The 19,975-nt window shown below is 38.8% G+C and overlaps 1 protein-coding gene across 1 annotated transcript in view; it reads right to left on the bottom strand.

The window, feature by feature from the left end:
- ttll7 (tubulin tyrosine ligase-like family, member 7) overlaps positions 1–16,251 on the bottom strand; it is a 44,487-nt gene extending 28,236 nt beyond the window's left edge. Inside the window, 6 exon segments of the mRNA XM_072699834.1 lie at positions 1,020–1,178; positions 1,272–1,339; positions 3,256–3,377; positions 4,449–4,580; positions 4,703–4,878; positions 15,916–16,251. Coding sequence (XP_072555935.1) covers positions 1,020–1,178; positions 1,272–1,339; positions 3,256–3,377; positions 4,449–4,580; positions 4,703–4,727 — 506 coding nt within the window. The 5' untranslated portion in view covers positions 4,728–4,878; positions 15,916–16,251.
- Between the last annotated feature and the right edge of the window lie 3,724 nt (positions 16,252–19,975).

Raw genomic sequence — 19,975 nt, 5'->3', positions numbered from 1 at the left:
CAGCAGTGATCCACATGGACCTGAGGGACTTTGAAAAATAAAAGCGCAGGCTTATAACTTCAGCGTATCAATATCTCCATCTATTGGCCTAAAGTGTTAGTACAGCGCCTTTCAGCTTGTGCCTGAGATGCTGCCATTTTCTACCGCAACCAGAGAAATGAGCCGAACCCACCAGCAGACTCAACTCACCCTACTGACCTTTCTAAACACACTGCTGTGAACTAACACTTCGCCTGCCGTCAGGTTACAAGTACAAATATATCTTTCTTCCACAAATGTGCCACATTTAACATTACGGCTCCAAATAAATGGAAATATGTAAACAACTGGTTTTAGAAGAAAAATATTTCAGGCAATAAAGTCGGAATATGTTAACATTATAGATTTGTAATTAAGATATTACCTCTAGCCCTGAGGTGTTTACTCGCTTAATTGACGCAATATGTTCAAATGAAACATAACCTCACAATGTCCTCATAGCATTTTATATGGAGACTCAATAATTGTAAGCCCAGAGCTCTGAGAAATAGATTTTCCATGACTGTGTCTTTAAGCTAATTTTTCGGGTGAGGAAAATGAAAACTGGGTCTTCGAGTAATAAGGCAGCAGCTGTAGAAATTCTGCCCAAGCTTACCCTAACCCCTCAGCCCTGCCCAGGCTCAGAGTCACTCAGACGAGCATCATCACCGACAAACTTACCCATAGCTTAGTGTGCCCTAACCCCTCAGCCCTGTCCAGGCTCAGAGTCACTCAGACGAGCATCATCACCGACATACTTACCCATAGCTTAGTGTGCCCTAACCCCTCAGCCCTGTCCAGGCTCAGAGTCACTCAGACGAGCATCATCACCGACAAACTTACCCATAGCTTAGTGTGCCCTAACCCCTCAGCCCTGTCCTGACCCAGAGTCAGTCAATAAATCATTGTCACTAACAAACTTACCCACCGTCAAGTGTGCCATAACCCTTCAACACCAATGAGGACTAGAGCCAGTCCAGCAGGACTACCAACAAACGTACCCATGACCCATGGCGCCATTCGCTGGCTTCACGATGAAGGTCTTCTGCTTGCGTTTCCTCCGTAGCTCCTTAACATAGTTTTGAAACTGGGTATACTCGGCAGGAAAGATCCAGGTCTTAGGGATGAAGCTATATTCCTGAGGCTGGCTCTTTATCATTCTGCACAGAAGGAAAGGGACACCGTACCATCTGTATTCCGACACGGCCTACCTTCACGGCCACAGCGGGATGCCATCCAACACAAACACTTACTTGGCCATGTTTCTTGCCAGGCAGTCTTTCCGACAAATTTCTCCCATCCCGGGGAAATGGTTAATTCTCTGTAGTGATAAATGACAAAATGACAGAATAATAATGTTGTTAAACCTATTAAGTTATTTTCCCCCAACACCAAGAAAATGTCTCGGAAAAAGCACGGGGCTTGAAGCGAAATTACAATGCTCTGACATTTATGCTCAATTACGGCCTCAAAACAAAAGGTGACTATAAGACCTTTCCTAACACTTATTTAGTTTACCAAATAGTTTTTAATTTAAAAACAAAAAACAAAAAAAAAAAACGATCAATTCTCCTCCTCAGGGCAGAGTAATTGGTTCTGCATCAGAGCTCCAGCAATTGTAGGCAGTGACAGATGAATGAATTGCTTTGAATGCTAAAAAAAAGGGTTTTCTGTATACTTTGACCAAATGAGGCTGAACAGAGCCGTTAATTAGGCTCATATGAACCGCAGCTTGACAGCAAACTTTCAGAACAAATCAGTGGGAAAAAAAAAAAACAAGAACATGTATTTTACAGACTGTGAAAGAAATCAAAAACTATCCAGTTGAGACACCCGTAATTAGGATCCTGAGACCCTGAAGAACTCTTACAATCACTCCGAGAAACAGCTAAGTGTGACAGGCATCATAGGAGTGAGATGCAAAATAAACAGATCTTTATGAACCTATGACTTCCAGCATGAGTGAATATGTGTTTTATAGATGAAGTCCTTAGCAAATCCTTTAGACAGGACTTCTGCAAAAAGAGGTGGATGGTGCATGAACCCTGAAGCATTTCTATACCAAAGTCAAACGGTGGAAATACAACTTTTCATCACACCAGCCTTCTGTTCCATTTGTCTGGTAAACCACCTTCATTCCGGTCAATTTAATGAATCATTACAGCCATGAGTAATATAACAGTTGATGCAGAACAGAGGTGCCAGGTCCCGTATAGGCGACTGGAGAAGCTTAACTACCTCCAGAAGAAAAACTAACATCTGATGCTTAATTTCAGAAGTCTCAGAAACCTCACATATGGTCCCAAATTTAAAAAAAATATATATAGGTTTTTAATAATCTGGAACTTTCATTAAAAAAAAAAAAAAAAAAAGATTTTCTGTGCTTGCAGCTGGCAGGATGATAAATAGGTGACGAGTGAAAAAGATCAAGGCATCTTTATCTGTTCTTTGGGCTCTTGCATTAATTAGGTCCTCTGAGAGCGTTTGAGTGCCCTCTGTGTTTGGTTAAGATTGAAAAACTATACATATACTTCATTTGACAAACGCGAGAATTAGCGCTGACATGTAACCCCAACTCCTGATTTATTTATAGCTGATTTACAACTTCGAAATTATACCCAAAACACAGATGACAGTACTGGTGTATTTTTTTTTACAAGCATATACATGTTGTATCTTGTTGGCGATATGCTCAAATCTGGCCGTCCAGCCGGAGCCAGGGACGTGCTGCTGGGTCTCGGGCCTCTGCTTTAGGTTACGGCCGCAGGTGCACTGCACCATAGAGCTTCCCCATTAAGCAAAGCAGAACCCTCCTTTCATCCTTAAGGTAAACTGCTTGCAAGCAATGGGGTTCCCCCTGCTGGACTTTCATGTAATTAGGCTTACCTCATCTTACCCACATCTAATCCCCAAGTAGCAAAAATTACATTCCTTCTATAACCTGTGAGCCCTCCTCAAATCTATTCTGATCCCCCATTAACTTTAGCTAGTCATTGTGAAGGTATTAAGCAAAAAAAAGAAAAAAACGATGTACTCTCTTAAGGCTAAATAAGGACAGCAGGTGGCCTAGTGGTTAAGACATGGACTGATAACCAGGCTCACATCCCACAAAATGCTCAGAAAGTTAAAACCCTGTAAGCACCGTAAACGAGCGTACTTCCGCACGAGGTTCTGTAAGACGACCCGATGCCACCCAACCCACACGCCACGTCGCCTCTTTAAATAAACGGGCTTCACCTGATAGTTCCTGAGCTCAGCAATCTTCTCGTGCTGCACGGCAGAGTCGTTCCAGATGAGATTGGCCGTCTCGTCTTCGTCTTTCGTTTTCAGGAAAGCCATCTCGCCGATTACGATGCGCACTGAGAGCACAAAACAGCAAGTCTTTTTTTAATAATTCAAGGAAAATACAACGATCGAAAATGTACTTTCATAATGACTTTGACAATACAGTCACAACACACTTTAAGATGGAATAAACCGTGTATAAGAGTAGCATTGTCTAACACATTATATTATGATATTAATGTCCGCTAACGGATCCACTAACTAAGCTCACATCAGCAGCTTCCTGTGCCGCGAGGTCAGGTGTTTGGGGGCATCGGCTGCCCCTACCAACCAGCCCAGCTCTTCTGCGCCATTATCCACTGTAAATTACATGTCCCACTAGGTTGTATGTTGCTGTTTTTCAAGTAGTCATTAACCTTGTCACGGCTCTTTGAATCGTGTTCCAATTTTTTTTCTGTTGATCTGCCTTTCGGGTGTCAATCAGAATGAGGATATCTACTAAGGAAATGAATACTAAAACTAAATATTATACTGCCTTTAGTACCTAACAATGTTCACCCTGACCGTCCTGAATTATCTGTACTTCATATTCTTCCCTTCTACTTGGTTTAAGGCATCAATTTCAAACCTCGTGTATCTACAGACTGAAGTAATATGTTCTACTAATCATCTGGCCGCAGTGCTGAAATTCCTAATGCCTTCTCAAAAAGATGAATTAATAGTCCATAATGCATTTAAATTCTAGTGGAAACTGAATATATGAGAGATAGGTGGCTCGTGCATTTAGACATTAATCCAATAAGTATTCATTATTCAGCGACTAATGAAAAATTCATGTGCCCTAACAAAACAAGGTCTTAATTAATGTAATGTATGTCTTTACAAACTGGAAGGTCCAGTACTAGTCATTTGAATCCATTTGGAAAAAAACTTTCCCAAAGGCCAGAAAAAAATCAGACGAAACATAGCTATTCATGCTGTCCTGCAAAGACGTTGTGCTATTTTATATTATATATTTTATTGTACCTGGTCATTTTTAACTGATTGTGTGGATACAGTCAGTCAGCTGCCTGCCAGCAGACATACTGCATATTAAACCCACCATATTTATTCATATTGGTTTTTGCCACAGCTGCACTGCATACCAATTTCATACTTGGTCCCAGCTATGTTGGCCGTGATGATTCCCTTCTTCTTCTTTGTGCGTCCTTTCCTCTTCCCAACATTCTGATACGACAGCATGGGAGGTGGCTTCATAGGGGACGTCCCTTGATCTTCTGCAGGTGGCGTACATTAAAGGGGTCAGAGACAAACATCACATTACGAAGCACATTTGGCAATGTGACGACGAGATGCGATAAAAACACAATTGAACATTTTATTACTCCAGATTACACACCTCCATCATTGGGAAGGGAGGGCATCTCAAAGGTGGAAGGACCAACGGATAACACTAAATTTTCCAGCAGAGTCCAGAGGTTTCAGTCTGTTGTGTGCTGACCAACTTCGTCTTCTGTTTCAGTAACCTTTTTGTACCATTGCCAGCTCCTTAATCAGCAGAAGCCCCTTTTTACCCTTAGAGGAAATGAGGAAAAATGCATTATTCAGAATTATTACATTACAGAGAATTTGCATTCCAGGAAAAAAAAAGAAAAATTGATGATTAAACACCCTACTGCCTTATAATCCTGAGGATAACGATTGGGGAGATGACTTCAGGCTAAAAAAGACCAACACTTGAGGTGAAAAAAAATACGCAGCCATTAATTTGGTGGTTTTGTTTAATTTTCTAATGTACGACTGGATATTAACACATAAAAATCAACTTGTCACCTTTATGAAACAGAATCATAGAGAGAAATCCATTCTTTATTATATATTTATTAATAAACACATTAAGATATTACTACCTTACTAATGCTAACAAAAAGTTGCCAATTAAAGTGTAATAAACCTTTTCAAAATACCCAGCATACCTTTGACACATTTAGTCAAGAACATTTTTAGAATATCATCCTCGAAAATAGAGCAACACTATCCTCTAGCGGCCAGTGAGTAAAAATGGCAGCGTTTTACTTTATTTATTTATTTATTTATTTATTTTTAGAAAAAAAAGCCTTCTAATTGTGTAGGTTTAATTTCGTGCTAGCTTATTTGCAATACATAAGATTACAGGTCACATGTTTTCTAATAAATTTTTTTAAAAGAGTTTTGTAATCATAAACCATGATAGATCTGCATCCCTTTAAAATATAATACAAAAAAATAGGTAATGGAAGCACGGTTTGTTTATTTGTATTCATTCACCTATCAGTAACCCACACTGTAACCCTACTTCAGTCACATGACACGATGTGAGCTCGGGATCAGGCGGCCGTCCGCTGTGCAGCAGCTAGGAGCGCTGATAAGGTGGCCGCAGACATCGCCGATCCCTGGGGTGGTGTTCGGTTCAGCCCCCGCAGTAAGACTACCTCCGCACAGCCGCATTACGCGCTGACCTCAACGAACTGACTGTGGCATGGTTTTCAGCGCCGCGGGGCACGGAGCACTTTCCAACCCTCCCGCGAGACATGGGGAATCATCTGCTACACAGCACTTAGTAGAAATTTGTTTAAAAAAAAAAAAAAAAAAAGTGGATTCTCTCACTAGGGGGGCAAAGAAGAATAAAACACTATTATTTTAACTGTTGTTCCCCCATTAATAGGGCATGCCATGTCTTGGGAAAAGGGATGACTACATTTTCAATGCTACTGCTTTTATAATTCAACTTTCTAATTTATTTTTTCTCCTTTATAACTCTTTCTTCCATAGCTGTCTATGCTGTGAATCGTTTCCGGTTTTATAAACCCCTTACTGATGTTATTTCCTAGCCAGTTTAACTCACAGTTTCATCATGTCTCAGACATTGCCATCATTTTAGGGCGTATCTGTAGGACACAAATGTCTCACCCGCTCAGTACACAGCTGGCGAATTTTGAGTCTAATAAATCTTCCTTCGCTCCTGGCGTTAGAACCCTACAAACTGTCCTAAAGTGTCCCCTGAAATGTATTTTTCAGTAGTCTGTATGTATGGTGAGGGAAAACCGCATGCATGATTTATAGAAAAAAATCTCCCAACCCATATATTGGCAGTACCCTTCCTTTGCTGGAAGACAGCTGCGGCTGACAATGACTGACAGCCGTCACTTGGTACTGCTGCACAGAATCCTACAGCTGCTGTCCTCTGCTCATCCCCATTTCATCATGAATAGAGTCTCTGTCAGCACAGCTCGGGTCCCGAGCCCTCTATTTAACCCAGTTTCTATCTGCAAATCTCCAAGGCTACACGCCGCCTGACAAATCCATCCCATCTCAGTTCGTAACATAAGAGATTATGGCATCATGCCACAGAGTGTCAACATGGTCAATAACTAATCAATGGACAGTGTGGCGAAAGACCTGCCTCAAGTTTCTTATTTGTGTTACCACTTTTCAGTCGCCTGCAGCATAATCATATTACCAAAATGACCAAATTCTCATTATGTTTATTTATCTCATAATCTCATTGTTTTTATTTAATGTGCTACATATTCCTTATTGGTTATCTTTTCAGAATAACACACAGCAGATTTTATTCTGTGTGTAACAGAAAATCTAGAAGTACATTTCCTAGACATCTGTCAGCTGAGCAGGGAAATTATCATTTTCAGTTTTATTTTTAGCAAAATGCCAAATGATTGTTTATCAGACCAGTTAGCGAATAATGAAAGCATTTTCAGGAAATACAGTATTGTGCGAAAGTCTTAGGCAGTCAAAGAAAATTATGTTAAATTGATGCTGTAAAAGAATATTTGTCAACGTGTGTTAGCTCAGCCATTGAAAAACCTCTCCTAAAGTCATCTCAGTATTTGCAGTAACTATCCAATACACCCATGTGTTTCTAGACTCGACCACTAGCCCCCCTTGTTTCTCTAATCTATACCTCGTTGAGTTATTAATAAGATATTAGTGACTTTTTGGAGAATTCTTGTTGCTACTTTTTATTGTCTTTTAAACTGTTCACCTACCTATATTCTAATGTTAAATTTTGTTGTTTTTTGAGCAAACATTTTCTTCAACTGCCTCAGACTTTCGCACAGTACTGTAGATATATCTATAAATAACTCTTTCACTAGTCTTAAACAATACAACCATTTCTCTTTCTACAAAAATGCACAGAATATTTTACTTACATAGGTAGAGATATTGATGTGTCGAGCTGGCTAACTTCATAGGTGACTTTGAAAGCGCAGCAAGCTTAATCATTATGCTCTCAGACTAGTTGAGAATTAGTGCACAGAGAGAAAATAGATGCGTCTGATTCACTTTGACAGAGAGGAGACAGATACAGGCTTTTAACAAAAACATCCTTTTACTCCTCAGAACGCTCCATCTGAATAATACCCCGCTTTTTCTCTCGCTCAAGGACTGACACTGAACCAGTCTTTTCTGTAGAGTACTGGGCAATTGCAAAGAATGTTGCTGGTTTCCTTTTGTACTATGCACTTTCCCTAGTTATTGCCCTATTGATCTCTATCGATGACTCTATGACATATGATGCTGTAATCATCATATAAATTTGCATATGCATCAATGGAGCACAGTAGATGTAAACACTGTTACTAGCAGATACACTTAAGCACTGGCATCTGTCCCTTATCATAAGCGTTCATAACCCAGACAAATGCAGCACCTGATGATCCTCATCAGTCATATCAGCAGTCATCTGATGCCACGTCTCAGCGCCTCGCACTTGGAGAAGTGATCATTAAAGGATGAACATTCAGAAAATGCCTGTACATGGGTAAGAACGACGCAATTGTGACGAGCTATTCCCTGAACATGGCGGAAAGCAGGAAAGGCAAAGAATTAAGCCAAAATCAAAAAGATGGGTATTCTGCATTAAGTAGTGAATACTCAGAAACTGTAAGTATGGATATTAAGTCAGACCCAGTCCAGAAGCTGATCTAGGAGATGCTCAGGCCATGCAGCAGGCACCCCACAGTGAGTCTGTCTGCTCTCCTAAGAAAAAAAACATAAAGATTCCTACTTGCCATTCAAGTCCAGTAGAATTACGAGTAATATTCTGCCTGATGGACACCTGACTGGATGACTCAGTTCCAGACTCCACTGGGTTTGCAATTCATGGAGAGGACAGCTCTGTCCGGTCCTTCGTAAATCAAAGGGCCTTGTGACAAATCAGCGCTCTTGTAACAAATGTACTGCAACAGGCCACTTTGGCTCTCCCAACACTGACTTAATTTCCATGAAATACAAAGTGTTTTATCTTCCCTGAGTGTCTTTGTCAATTGGGCTAGCTAGTGGTTATATACTACTACAAGTAGACTCTAACAGAGTCCTATACGAAGCAGAACTGCAGATCCCCACTATGTGCAAAGGTTTTATCCCAGTTTTATGATTATTCTAGCGTGTGATTTTAATTTTGCTAACGCTATCGCACGCCTAAATGATCCACCTGTGCATGACGGCTCAGTGGGTAGCGCTGGTGCTTCACAACTCCCTGGCCGGGGGTTCGAATTTCACCTCTGCTTTGTGTTGTGGAGTTTATATGCTCCCCCATGTCACACAGATTTCCTTCCGCAGTCCAAAGACATGTAGTTAAGCTAACTGGCATGTCTAAATCGCCCATAATGTGGGTCCCCTGTGATGGACTGGCATCCCACCCAGGGCGCATCCAGGCCAGCTGCCCTGTGCTGCCTGGGATAGGCACTAAGCTCTGGTTCCTGTGATGCACTGCTGACCAAGGCAGACCGCACGATTACTCTTATTCCATTCTACAAGCAGAAATTAAAAACCACAAAGCAAGACCAAAATCTGCCAAGGTGTGCTCCTGAGATGTTAAATAGACATGAAGGTCTCTTAAATGCACTAACTGAGATATATTTAACTCCACTTGATCCTCTCTTTATACTGATACCATTAGAACTTGCATAAATGTCTGCGAAGATATACCACTAAAAAGCTAAAGTTGTAAACCATCAGGAAGCCCTGGTTTTCAAAGGAATTATAGCATTTATGGTGAATAAAGAACTGCTTTTTTTAAGGATGTCTTCATTAACATTTCCCTTCCCTTGCAGAAAGTTCCTGACATCTTCACAGCTTTAAACAATTCCTGTCCCTAAAGTCCTCAGTAAAGAGGTTAATTACACCGATGACATCACAGCTGGGGTCCTCATCTTGAACAATGATAAGGGTACTGCTAGGAGATCAAAAGAGCGGTGGCCTGTTTCACTAACAACAGCAATTAGTCAAAAGCAACAACAAAAAATATGCAGATCAGAACTGGCTTCAGACATGATCTGAACCCAACACTCCTCATAATCACTGTTAGCCCTTTAATAGAGCAATAGAGAATAGTTTAATAGAGAATAACAGAGAAAAGCAAAGAATAAACTTTTAGACAACCTACAACTCCAGCATTAGTGTCATGCAACCGTAATTCAAACTCAAAATCCTCCTTCAACATGCATTATGGAAATACTGACAAAAGCACAAAAGCAAAACAGTGAACAACTTTTTCTACACCTGCTGAAATGCCTTGTAACACCTGCAGTGGTGCCTTTGAGGTCATCTCATAACCAGCCTCCCCCCTATACGCCGCTTCATATAACTGCAGAACAGCAGCCAGATTCAACCTTAGCTTCTTCCCCACTGCCCACAGAGCACCAAGCTCTTTCCTTCGTTTCCTAGCTGTCCTGAGCAAGGGCCCCTTGTATTATGGTGGCACCCAGCTTAAACCCACAGGCAAACGTGTTAATGTGATTCTGCACGTCTTGGTTCCATGTATGTTATACTTGTACTGCTCTGCTTTTGGAGCTGCTTTGGGAATAATTTAATTTCATTCTGCCGTAGTGAGAGACAATTCCACCAACCCCACTGTGTGGCAATGAAGAATTTAACCTAGAATCTAGTCTTTATTTAGTAATATTACTACTAAGATTATCTCTGCTGTGGAGTATTAATGGCTGTTCTGTTTACAAGCTATAATAAAGTGATTCATTGCTGGTGACAACTAGGACTGCAGAATTGTTCAAAAAGCTGAATCTGAATTATAGCACTGAATCCCAATTCTGTTTTGTATCTAATTCAAAACGAACCAGAAAATATAAATATATGATTGATGACTCTTCAACAACATTTTATGAATACAATATTCAGAAAATACAAGTTATTTATCTTATTGCACAAAAAAAGCATCTGGCCTAGGTTTCTGTCTTTAATGACAAATCAGATGTACAAATAGGTCTGGCTATCCTCCCAGGATGTATTATTGCCAGGAATTATTACCCTTGTCATTCTGGAAAGCAATATGGTTAATAATGAGGCCTGGCTGCCCAAAATGTGACACTTTGATTCAAATACACTGAAGCTTGCCAGGGTTGCTGGAGATGAACTACTTAGTGATCTCTACTAAGGGCTCACTACTACAACAGGTCAGACGCTCACCAGCTATTATAATAATTATTTTTGTTATAATGGTATTTCAAAAAGGTTTGTTATTTTGCTTCAGAAGCAAATACAGCACAGGTAGGAAGGGGCTGGGAGGAGAATAGCTTGAATGCAGCTTTTTAATATTATTTTTTACACCCATGCCGATAAACCGCACGCTGGGAGTCGGGAATGGAAATGAAAGCCGCATGGATCAGCAAAAAAAGACAAAGGATCTCCTGGAAAGAGCAAATAAGGTCCTGAGGGATGCAGGAAAAATAAAGAAGTGAAACACACCTAAGAGTAAGTCTACAGGCAAGCACACTATGGCCACTGTAACACCCAACATGCACTGTTACTGGTTCTACAATTGTGAATTATCAGCATTCTGCTTTGCCAGTTTTACACGTATGGCAATAGAAGGCAAAAAGCTTTTCTTCTGCAAATATACCAACGGTCACTAAGGACATACTGTTATGCAACACTATACTTAAATCAATGGAAAACGTTTACATACAAATAGTAATATCCTTATGTTTAATAAACGTGTCAACTTGAAACTGCAAAAAGTACCATCACACCACCAACGTCTTTTTACATTGTTTATCCACAATATCTCCTCTTTAAAAAGCTGTTGTGGCTGTTGAGCTGTCCCTTCCTCCACTGCCACTTCAGTGCTTATCACTTCCATGATTTAACAAAACAGCAGTATGTGGTGCGCTACACTAATCGTTTTTAAATAAACATTGGGATTTGCCGAATCTATACAGATTACTAACTTTTGGGTATCACAATATGTCTCTCATTAACATTTCAAGCATACTACTACTCCGCTTAACAAAGCGCAAGTAAACACCCATATAGTACCACAAAGCTGGTGTCCAGACAAATGCTTACTCCCGACATATAAAGCCCTGATGATTATTGTGCATGCGCCATATAATCACAATTATATCGTGATGTGATATTGTGTAGCCCTGATGTAAAGAATACTCAACGTATTATACGACTTTTTCCTCATCATGTGATCAAGTCTGTATTCAAAGATCATTTGATAATCAGCGCAGGATTATAACTAACTAAACAATGACATGCAACTATGCAAAGCAAAACAATCCATTTTCTGATTATTTTTTTACGTTGTGTAGGAAAGGTTCATGCATTTCAGATTGTGATACTGTAATATTGTTTAAAAAAATCAATAACAACACTAAAAAGCAGAAAGGGGGGGATGAATTCATTTTGTGATTTTGGCAATGATCAATGCTTATATTTCCCTAAAAACCTGAAAATTTTCATTCACATAACAAAAAGTGGTACCTTGGAACATAAACTTAATTCATTCCAGAAGGCTGGTCGACTTTGGTGATTTGGTCGAGGTCCAAGTCGAATTTCCCCATAAGAAATAATGTAAATTAATTTAATCTCTTCCAGCCTCCAAATAATTACCTATATCTACCTACCAATTTAATGATAAAAAGCATTAACAATCAATATTAAATTAATACACATGACAAAGGACACATACAAAAGCAATAAACATAAAATACATGACAATTTATAGGCACGTTACCTGTCCTGAGGTGAGCTGATGGCAAACTGGAAGTGGCAGGTGGAGAGGAGGAATGGAGGGGTTATTGTTTGGAAGGGGACATGCATCTCGATCCATACAAGTTTTAGCAGGTCTGTCTTGTATTGCTGTGTTCTGAGTTTTCGGATGGGTTGCAGTTAGATTTTTCTTGACCGACCCGTTCAAGATCCGAATTGGTATAGTTGAATGTGTCTTGACCCGTAAAAGTTTTAGCACAAACGGTCGAATTCCAAGATTTCAGTCAAGGTACAAGTAGAATGAAATTTGACTGACCCACTCGAGATCTGAGTTAGTTAAGTGAAGAGACATTCAAGTTCCAATGTTCTACTGTATAAGTGTCAACTTCACTGGCAGGTAGGCAGGCAGAGTGACAGATGGATGGATGGATGGATAGATGGATAAAATCTACTGTTGCTGTCTTAACAGATCTACACATCTGTGATGTATATCAGAGGACATAAACAACACTGGCGATGTGCTTAATAGTTTAATTGAATATTACTGGAAACTAAATTAAACAGATGACACACAAACTGTGTTTGTGTAATGACTCTGTGATGCAGAACTCAACAAATTTTCTCAATTTATTGCATTTAAATTCTGAACGCTGTAAACTTTCCCCCATAGACTTTTATTTTTGCTAAATCTTAAAAGAGCAGGAGGGTGATGGGTTGAGCTGCCAAATCTGGGGTAGCAAGGAACGAGACAGTAACCCTCCCTGCATCAATCAAAGCCAGCGGAGGGGCCTGCAGCGGGGATCCGGTTAGATCCCTGCTGTGGCACATCAGCAATGGCAAGAAGGCTCAGAGAATGCAAATTAGCTTGTGCTCCATCAGGTGGGTCAGGCAGCTGGTCTTCCTTGATTTCTATCATGATTTGCTCGCACCCAGGAAATTACAGGGTTTTAGGTAAGCAAATGCTGCTTTAAGAGCCCTATATCTTATAATACAAAGTGAAATTAACAAGGCAGCTGCAGATAAAATATGTCACAGTCTATGTTCATGCAGTGAGTTTTGCACTTTGGGAGAGACACTGCTGAGGATTGGGGTAAGCATAAGAGCAAAAACTAACCAAACAAAGAGGAAAACAACTTCAAAGTTCACAATAAATGCTTTAGCAGTTTAACAAATCAATTTATGTCAGCCAAAAGAATTCTATATTTTTCAAGTGGGGTGATAACGATATTTCCCAAAGATATTTGGGAATTTTGCATTGTTACAGCAGCAAAGCGGACAATCAAAGATGAGCAAAAGCAGCATAACCTGTAACATATAGCAATAACAAACTATGCCATATAAGAAAAATATATAAATGTATACATGTGAATATGTATATACACAAAAGCGGACATCTTCAGATGCCTAGTAGCAGCAGAAATTGAGTGAGAAGAAAAAAAAAAAAAGAAACTGAGTGAGTAAAAGCAAATAGCAGCAGGAACTGAATGCTTGATGACAAGCAGAGATGACAATGTTAGGGACACTGCACTTACTACTTGATGAACCACTGCACTTTATATGACCGTAATGGGTAACACTGCGGCCTCACGCATCCAGTGCTGGGGGTCTGACTATTTCCCTTAGCTTTATGTGTGTGGAGTTTATCACTGTACGACATGCAGGTAAATAAGCGTCTATCAGTTGCAGTTGCCCAATATGTGTAGGTGTATGCCCTATCGTGGACAGAAATCCAACGTAGGTCAACCCCTGCCTCTAGGGTCCGTAATCACCCTTTTGCCCAGATTGGAAATGCGGGATACTGAACCACGGGCATCACTCACATTGCGCGCATCAACGCAGAATGATATATCTCCTGGCATACACTGATACTATGCAAAAGCAGGTCATATTGGGAAAATCTGCGAATTGCATATTAAACTTCACTAATCAAACAACCTACATCAACTTAGAGGGACAATGCAGGTTAATAGGTTATTAACCTGATCCCTCTTTACATTCTCTAAATGGTCTTATGGTGCACTTCTGGTCCTTGAATAGTCTTATTAGGTTCCTGCTTTGTCATAAGTCATTGTGTATCTCCTGCTCCAGTACTGCTTACAGTACATACCTGGGCATTCATTGGAAGCTCAGCCTAGCTGCAATTACGCTTAGTAGACTCCCGTTGACACCACGTATGTTTGTAATGTGCAATTGGCTCATTTGTATGTCACTTTGGACAAAAGCATCTGTAAAATGTGTAAATGTGATAAGATGTTATTTATTCGCAATAAAAATAGAATACACGACAAATAACATATAACAATAGATGTCTGAGGCCATGGACCTGAGGCTCATAGATTGCCATAAAAGGTTTCCTAGTATAATGCTATTTCTGGGTAACTTTGTAACGTTTTCTTAAGGACAGATCTTATTTTGTTCTGAGACTCATTTTCATGCATATTCCTGCCTTTGTCCTAACAATGCATCGTCATTTTCATCAATGATACCTAAGTCCGCATTCCTGATCAAAGTAAACAAATGCATTTACTACTGATAACGACCCGATTATAGGGAATATTTGAAAAAGACCGAAAGTCATTGCAGATTGTCTGTTGTAAATTATACATTTTACCCGGCTGTTCCCAGGCTCACTGTAATTACAGGGCCTCAGGCCATTTTAACCCGAGACAACGCCAATGCCATTGAGGTTAAAATACCAACTAATAACTGTGGCACCGTGCATTCACATACACGTTTACTTGTTAGTTAAATATTTCATATTAACACAATTATACGGGCATAAAATAATTACTTATTACAGTAGCACCATAAATGAAAGTCATCCTCACAGGCATTGAGGAAAAACTATAACTTATACGAAAGGCAAGGGAGAACAGAGTGAAACAGCGATAATGATAATAATAAGATGACAATCAGAGGTCTGTAGTAGCTAGTTAACCAACTAGGCTTTTAAAAGTGCAGGCAGTCCGGGTGCGGTTAGCATCCACATAAACAGAGGCCGGTGCGGTCACTTCTCATACCAGCTAGCCGTATTAGAGAAACATTTGTGCCTGTAATTGTGGAGAGAGCAACTTCGAGGTGAAAAGCGGTGTAAAATTAATGCTTATGAAATAAATGGACGAGTAAATGACGGCTGTAAGTGGGGGGAAAAAAGTTAAATGAAATAGCATTTAGCCGCATAGGCTAACAGCCAGCGCTAACCTGCTGTGCTCTCCAGTAAGGTGCAGCTCTCATCGGTAATAAACAAGCTCGCGGGCCACAGGCCAGTTCGCCTGTTATTATACCATATATGGCAACTTTGTTTTAAAAAACGATATGTGGAGCTCAGTGCTTTAGACACAGGCTAGCAGGACGTGCAAGCAGCATCGCTATGATTCAGTATGAATAAGGACCGCCGATGCTGTCAATGGAAACAGCATCGGTCTGGAGTGCCGTAATAAGATTGCAAACGGTGCTTCACACCAGCGATACCTCCATGTACAAAGTTGACCGTTTCGCTAGCATTTCACAGCAATAACAACAAATGATATTTCTTAAAATCACTGAGAACATAAAAGGCATTTAAAATGTTTACCATGCAAAACATTCGAGACGTACCTTATCCAGAGTCCGGTTTTGGCAAAAGATTTGATTTCAATGCATGTCATCGGTAAATCCAACGCACATTTGACCTAAAATAATTACTTTATGAAATAATTTATAACATGATTAAATCTGTTTCGCTTTACTTGAACACACCAGAAATATCTATAGAACTGTCCTCACTATCAATACCACTAAAAATCGAGGGTTAAAGCGCGCATGGTATGAACCATTCCGTTTAGGGGGGAGCAACGTTCCATTTTCTATTAAATTGTAGAAAAAATTGAATTGTTCAATGTTATTTTTTATTGCAAAATATCAAAGAAGATAAAATGACCAAAACTCGACTGGGTGCTGTATTCAATATCAATACGTGTTGTTGTGTATTAGGAGAAATAATGACACCCACTCTGTTACCATAGTTGCGGTTTCCAGCACAAACAGTAAGGTGGACGCACCATGGAGAGGGACCCTACAGAATGACTGAAAGAGATTAGGTAATAATAACTCATTCACACGGCGCTTTTCCTGGAGGTGCTGACACAGACATTTAAAAGAAGAGGAAGAATATGCATTAAAAAGCTCGTAATACTGCTGTAAAATATACTAAATAGAACACAAAAATAATAATTATAAGGACCTTGAGTCATAAGCTACCTTATTGCCTTTTAAAAGAGTACGTAAATGATTTAGACATTAGATCATCCAGAAAGATTTTGTTCTTTGATCTGGGATTGTGTTTTTAAGGTTTAAGGTCTAGCCATTAAGATGGTATGGTATAAAATGTATGCTAAAAGCATTTCAAATCAAATCAAATTATTTCAAATCAGCTATCAGGCACATAAAGCTAACGATGAAATCTTAATTACTTTTCATGTTTGTACCATGCCTTTACCACCGTTTTTGGTGATATAGTTCAAAATTCAAAGGGCTGAAAGTTACATTAACGTACTTTAATGGAGCATTTCACATTAGAAGCAAGGGAATCCAGAGAACCTACTGTACTAACGCTTTTACTCATGATACCCACTAATTAGCATAAGCATTTGTAATAACGGTGTAGCCCTTTACATTTAATCCTAAAAAAAATGATACATCACAATTCCAGTTTATAATTGAGGATTAAATGTAAAGTGCTACATCATTATTACAAAAATGAAAAGAATATTTATTGCATAAAGTCTCAGGAGCATATAAGTATTATATCCTAACATTCATCCATCCAACCTTCAACCCTTTGAGAGCCTATTACCTATCCAAGGAATAATAGGACAAAGCTAGGGGAACACAGGATGCTAGTAAAAAGACTGCTAACATACTGTATTAAATGGCTTATTAAGGAATGTGACCATGTGAATTTATAAGATTGGTCTAGTCTTCCTCAGAAGCGTAGCAACAGGACAGGCAGGGCAGGCAATGGCCTGGGGCCCCAAGCTGAGAGGGGCCCCAAGGACAGCCAATTACATAGTACTTTGTTTATTTGTGTACTCTGTTTTTCACAAAAACATATTAAATTGATTAAATTCTCTTTATCAGCGCTATTATTAGACTTCACACTAATGCTAATAAAATTTACCATCTCAGGAGAGGGGGAGTTGGGGGGCCCATGGAGTATTTTTATTTTTTTTGCCTTGGGCCCCCAGAGTCCCAAGAATCACCTCTGCATTCCCCATACTCATAATGTGTTTAAAGTAGTTTTATGGCATATGTTTTTTTCTTATATTCTGCTTCAGCCTATGGCAACACAGTAATTATGTTTCAAAATTACATGTCTTTAGTAAAATTAAGTTGTTAATTTGTGAAACACAGCTGTACAGCCACATAAAATGCTCAAGGGTGCGAGAGAAGCATAAGTCATATCTCAAAAATGCAACTTTCTGTTTACAGGTTTGTTTTTTTTTATCAAATACACAGTTTCTTGCTCCTTATGGGCAGAATTTGATATTTGATTTTAACCTACATTTATTTTTTTAAAATGTTAACAGTATAGTACTGCATAGGATTAGCATCCTGCTCAAGATTCAAGATTCAGGATAATTTATTTGTCACATACATGTTATGCAGTGAAATATATTACCTAAGTCACTCCTGGACTGTGCAGTAAAAAGAAGTAGAGAAAGAAAAGCTTTTAAAGCTTTTTAAAAGTAAAAATAACCATTAATAGACTAAGGCAATCAGGAAGAAAATTGTATAATTGTATAGTGTAAGTGGGTTAGTGTACATGGACAATGAAGTAGCAATGTACATTGTTTACAGTAGATTTAGAAAATCTACAAATTTAGAAAAAACACTGTACAAAGTAGTATTGTCTTGTAGGGATCCAGACTTTTGAAATGCAGACTTAGGTGCGTGCAGACTGGAGTACTTCACTTTATTTTTTGTTTGCTTGTTTATCATACATACCAAGACGCTAAGTGAATAAGCAGTTAGTAGGCGATGAGCATATTTACTGTATCACCAAAACAAAAGTATCATATAAACCTGGATTTGGCACTTAGCATGAAATTGCTGTTTATAAGATTCTTTGTCTGAGTCCGAAAATGTACTTTATGTTGTCATTTTGCAACTTTGCTTTCCAAGATTGTAACAGTCATGGGCCTGTACGAGAAAGCTATATTTGGGAATGAACCTACGGGAAGAGCAATTGGTTAGGTCTCACTATCCGGTTACAGCTGGCCACTCCATGTTGCTATATTTAGTTTTAATCTGTTTTGTGCAACACTGAATATATTGTTTCTGAGGGTTTATTTCCTATTTATGATGTGGAAGTTGGTGTTCACAAAAATTGATTTATCCTTAAGCTATTCCTGAGCAGTTGTTGATCCAGTTTGTTTTTACTGTGTTAATGAATATTGGAGAGAATTTAGATCCTGCTGAGTCATCTGACCTGCAAGCACCAATAACGTAGTTTATGAATCTCACCTCCTATGTCTACCTGTTACCCTGACCAGGATAAAGTGGTTGGATGAATCTCCTGTTACTTATAATGAATAGTTGGATGAACCTCTTGTTACTTATAATAAATAGTTGTGTTTTTATTTATTATTATTGTTATTTCATAACTTCTATGATGTTATGTCTAATGCAAAATACATTTTCCATTCAGGTAAATTTTTATGAATCTAATTTGTAAATATGAATCTAATTTGGAGCTTGCAACCTTCTGTTTCTCAATTTGCTTGTTAATGGATTTCTGCTAGATTATTTGAAGAGTTGGATCATCATATTGACCACTAGAGGGAAGTAGAACTACAAATGTGCAAATTACCAATGTGGCATTTTGTTTTTTTTTGCAAAAGAATATTAAATGCAATATAAAATTTTCTATTTCAAGTATAGTTCGTAGTCATAAGTATATGTCTGCTTTTTTACAATTTTCACAAGGCAACACAAGGTCACACTATGTTTTTAAAACTACAGTTAAGTAATTTTATTGTAAATATCTCCTGGTACTGCTGTAAACAAAAAATCAAACGAAACAAGAAAATAAATGAAAGTGATTTATTTTAAACATACATGTTATGTGACAACACTGTCATTTTAAAATATTGTATGTTTATGTAATGGATATGTGTTGTATATAATGTGTATATTAGTTTCAAAATTTAACACGATGGCTTGGTGCCTTGTACTGTATATACATATAGACCTACCTTTTACATACATATACACTGACCTGTTAGTTTACCTGTCTGACATTATTCTACACCTATTACAACAAGCAAATCAGAGACATGTTCCTTTTGTCACTGCTTTTAAATTCTTCCTTGCTGTCATACTTGAGGACAATCAAGTTCAGCGATATCATAAGCATTGGCCATCTGCAATAAAGCAATCATCTCATGAAACTAGTAGCAGTTCTTTGCTTAGGCAAAATGTGCAAAAGTTCACATCATTGTTACAAGACTTAAAACAAACTACTGATGATACCAAGACTTTAGGATAAATTCTGGGCATATCAGAAATATAGGCTAACAGATTTGTGAGCTCTTCTGGGGTGTTGGAATTTTGACCCTCTGACAGTTCCACATCTGCACAGGTGGAAGACAGCATTACGTGAAATAACTGTTAATAC

The sequence above is a fragment of the Paramormyrops kingsleyae genome, chromosome 15, assembly GCF_048594095.1.
Source record: "Paramormyrops kingsleyae isolate MSU_618 chromosome 15, PKINGS_0.4, whole genome shotgun sequence".
In the NCBI taxonomy this organism is placed as follows: Eukaryota; Metazoa; Chordata; class Actinopteri; order Osteoglossiformes; family Mormyridae; genus Paramormyrops; species Paramormyrops kingsleyae.
This window is presented reverse-complemented; position numbering and strand designations above follow the sequence as displayed.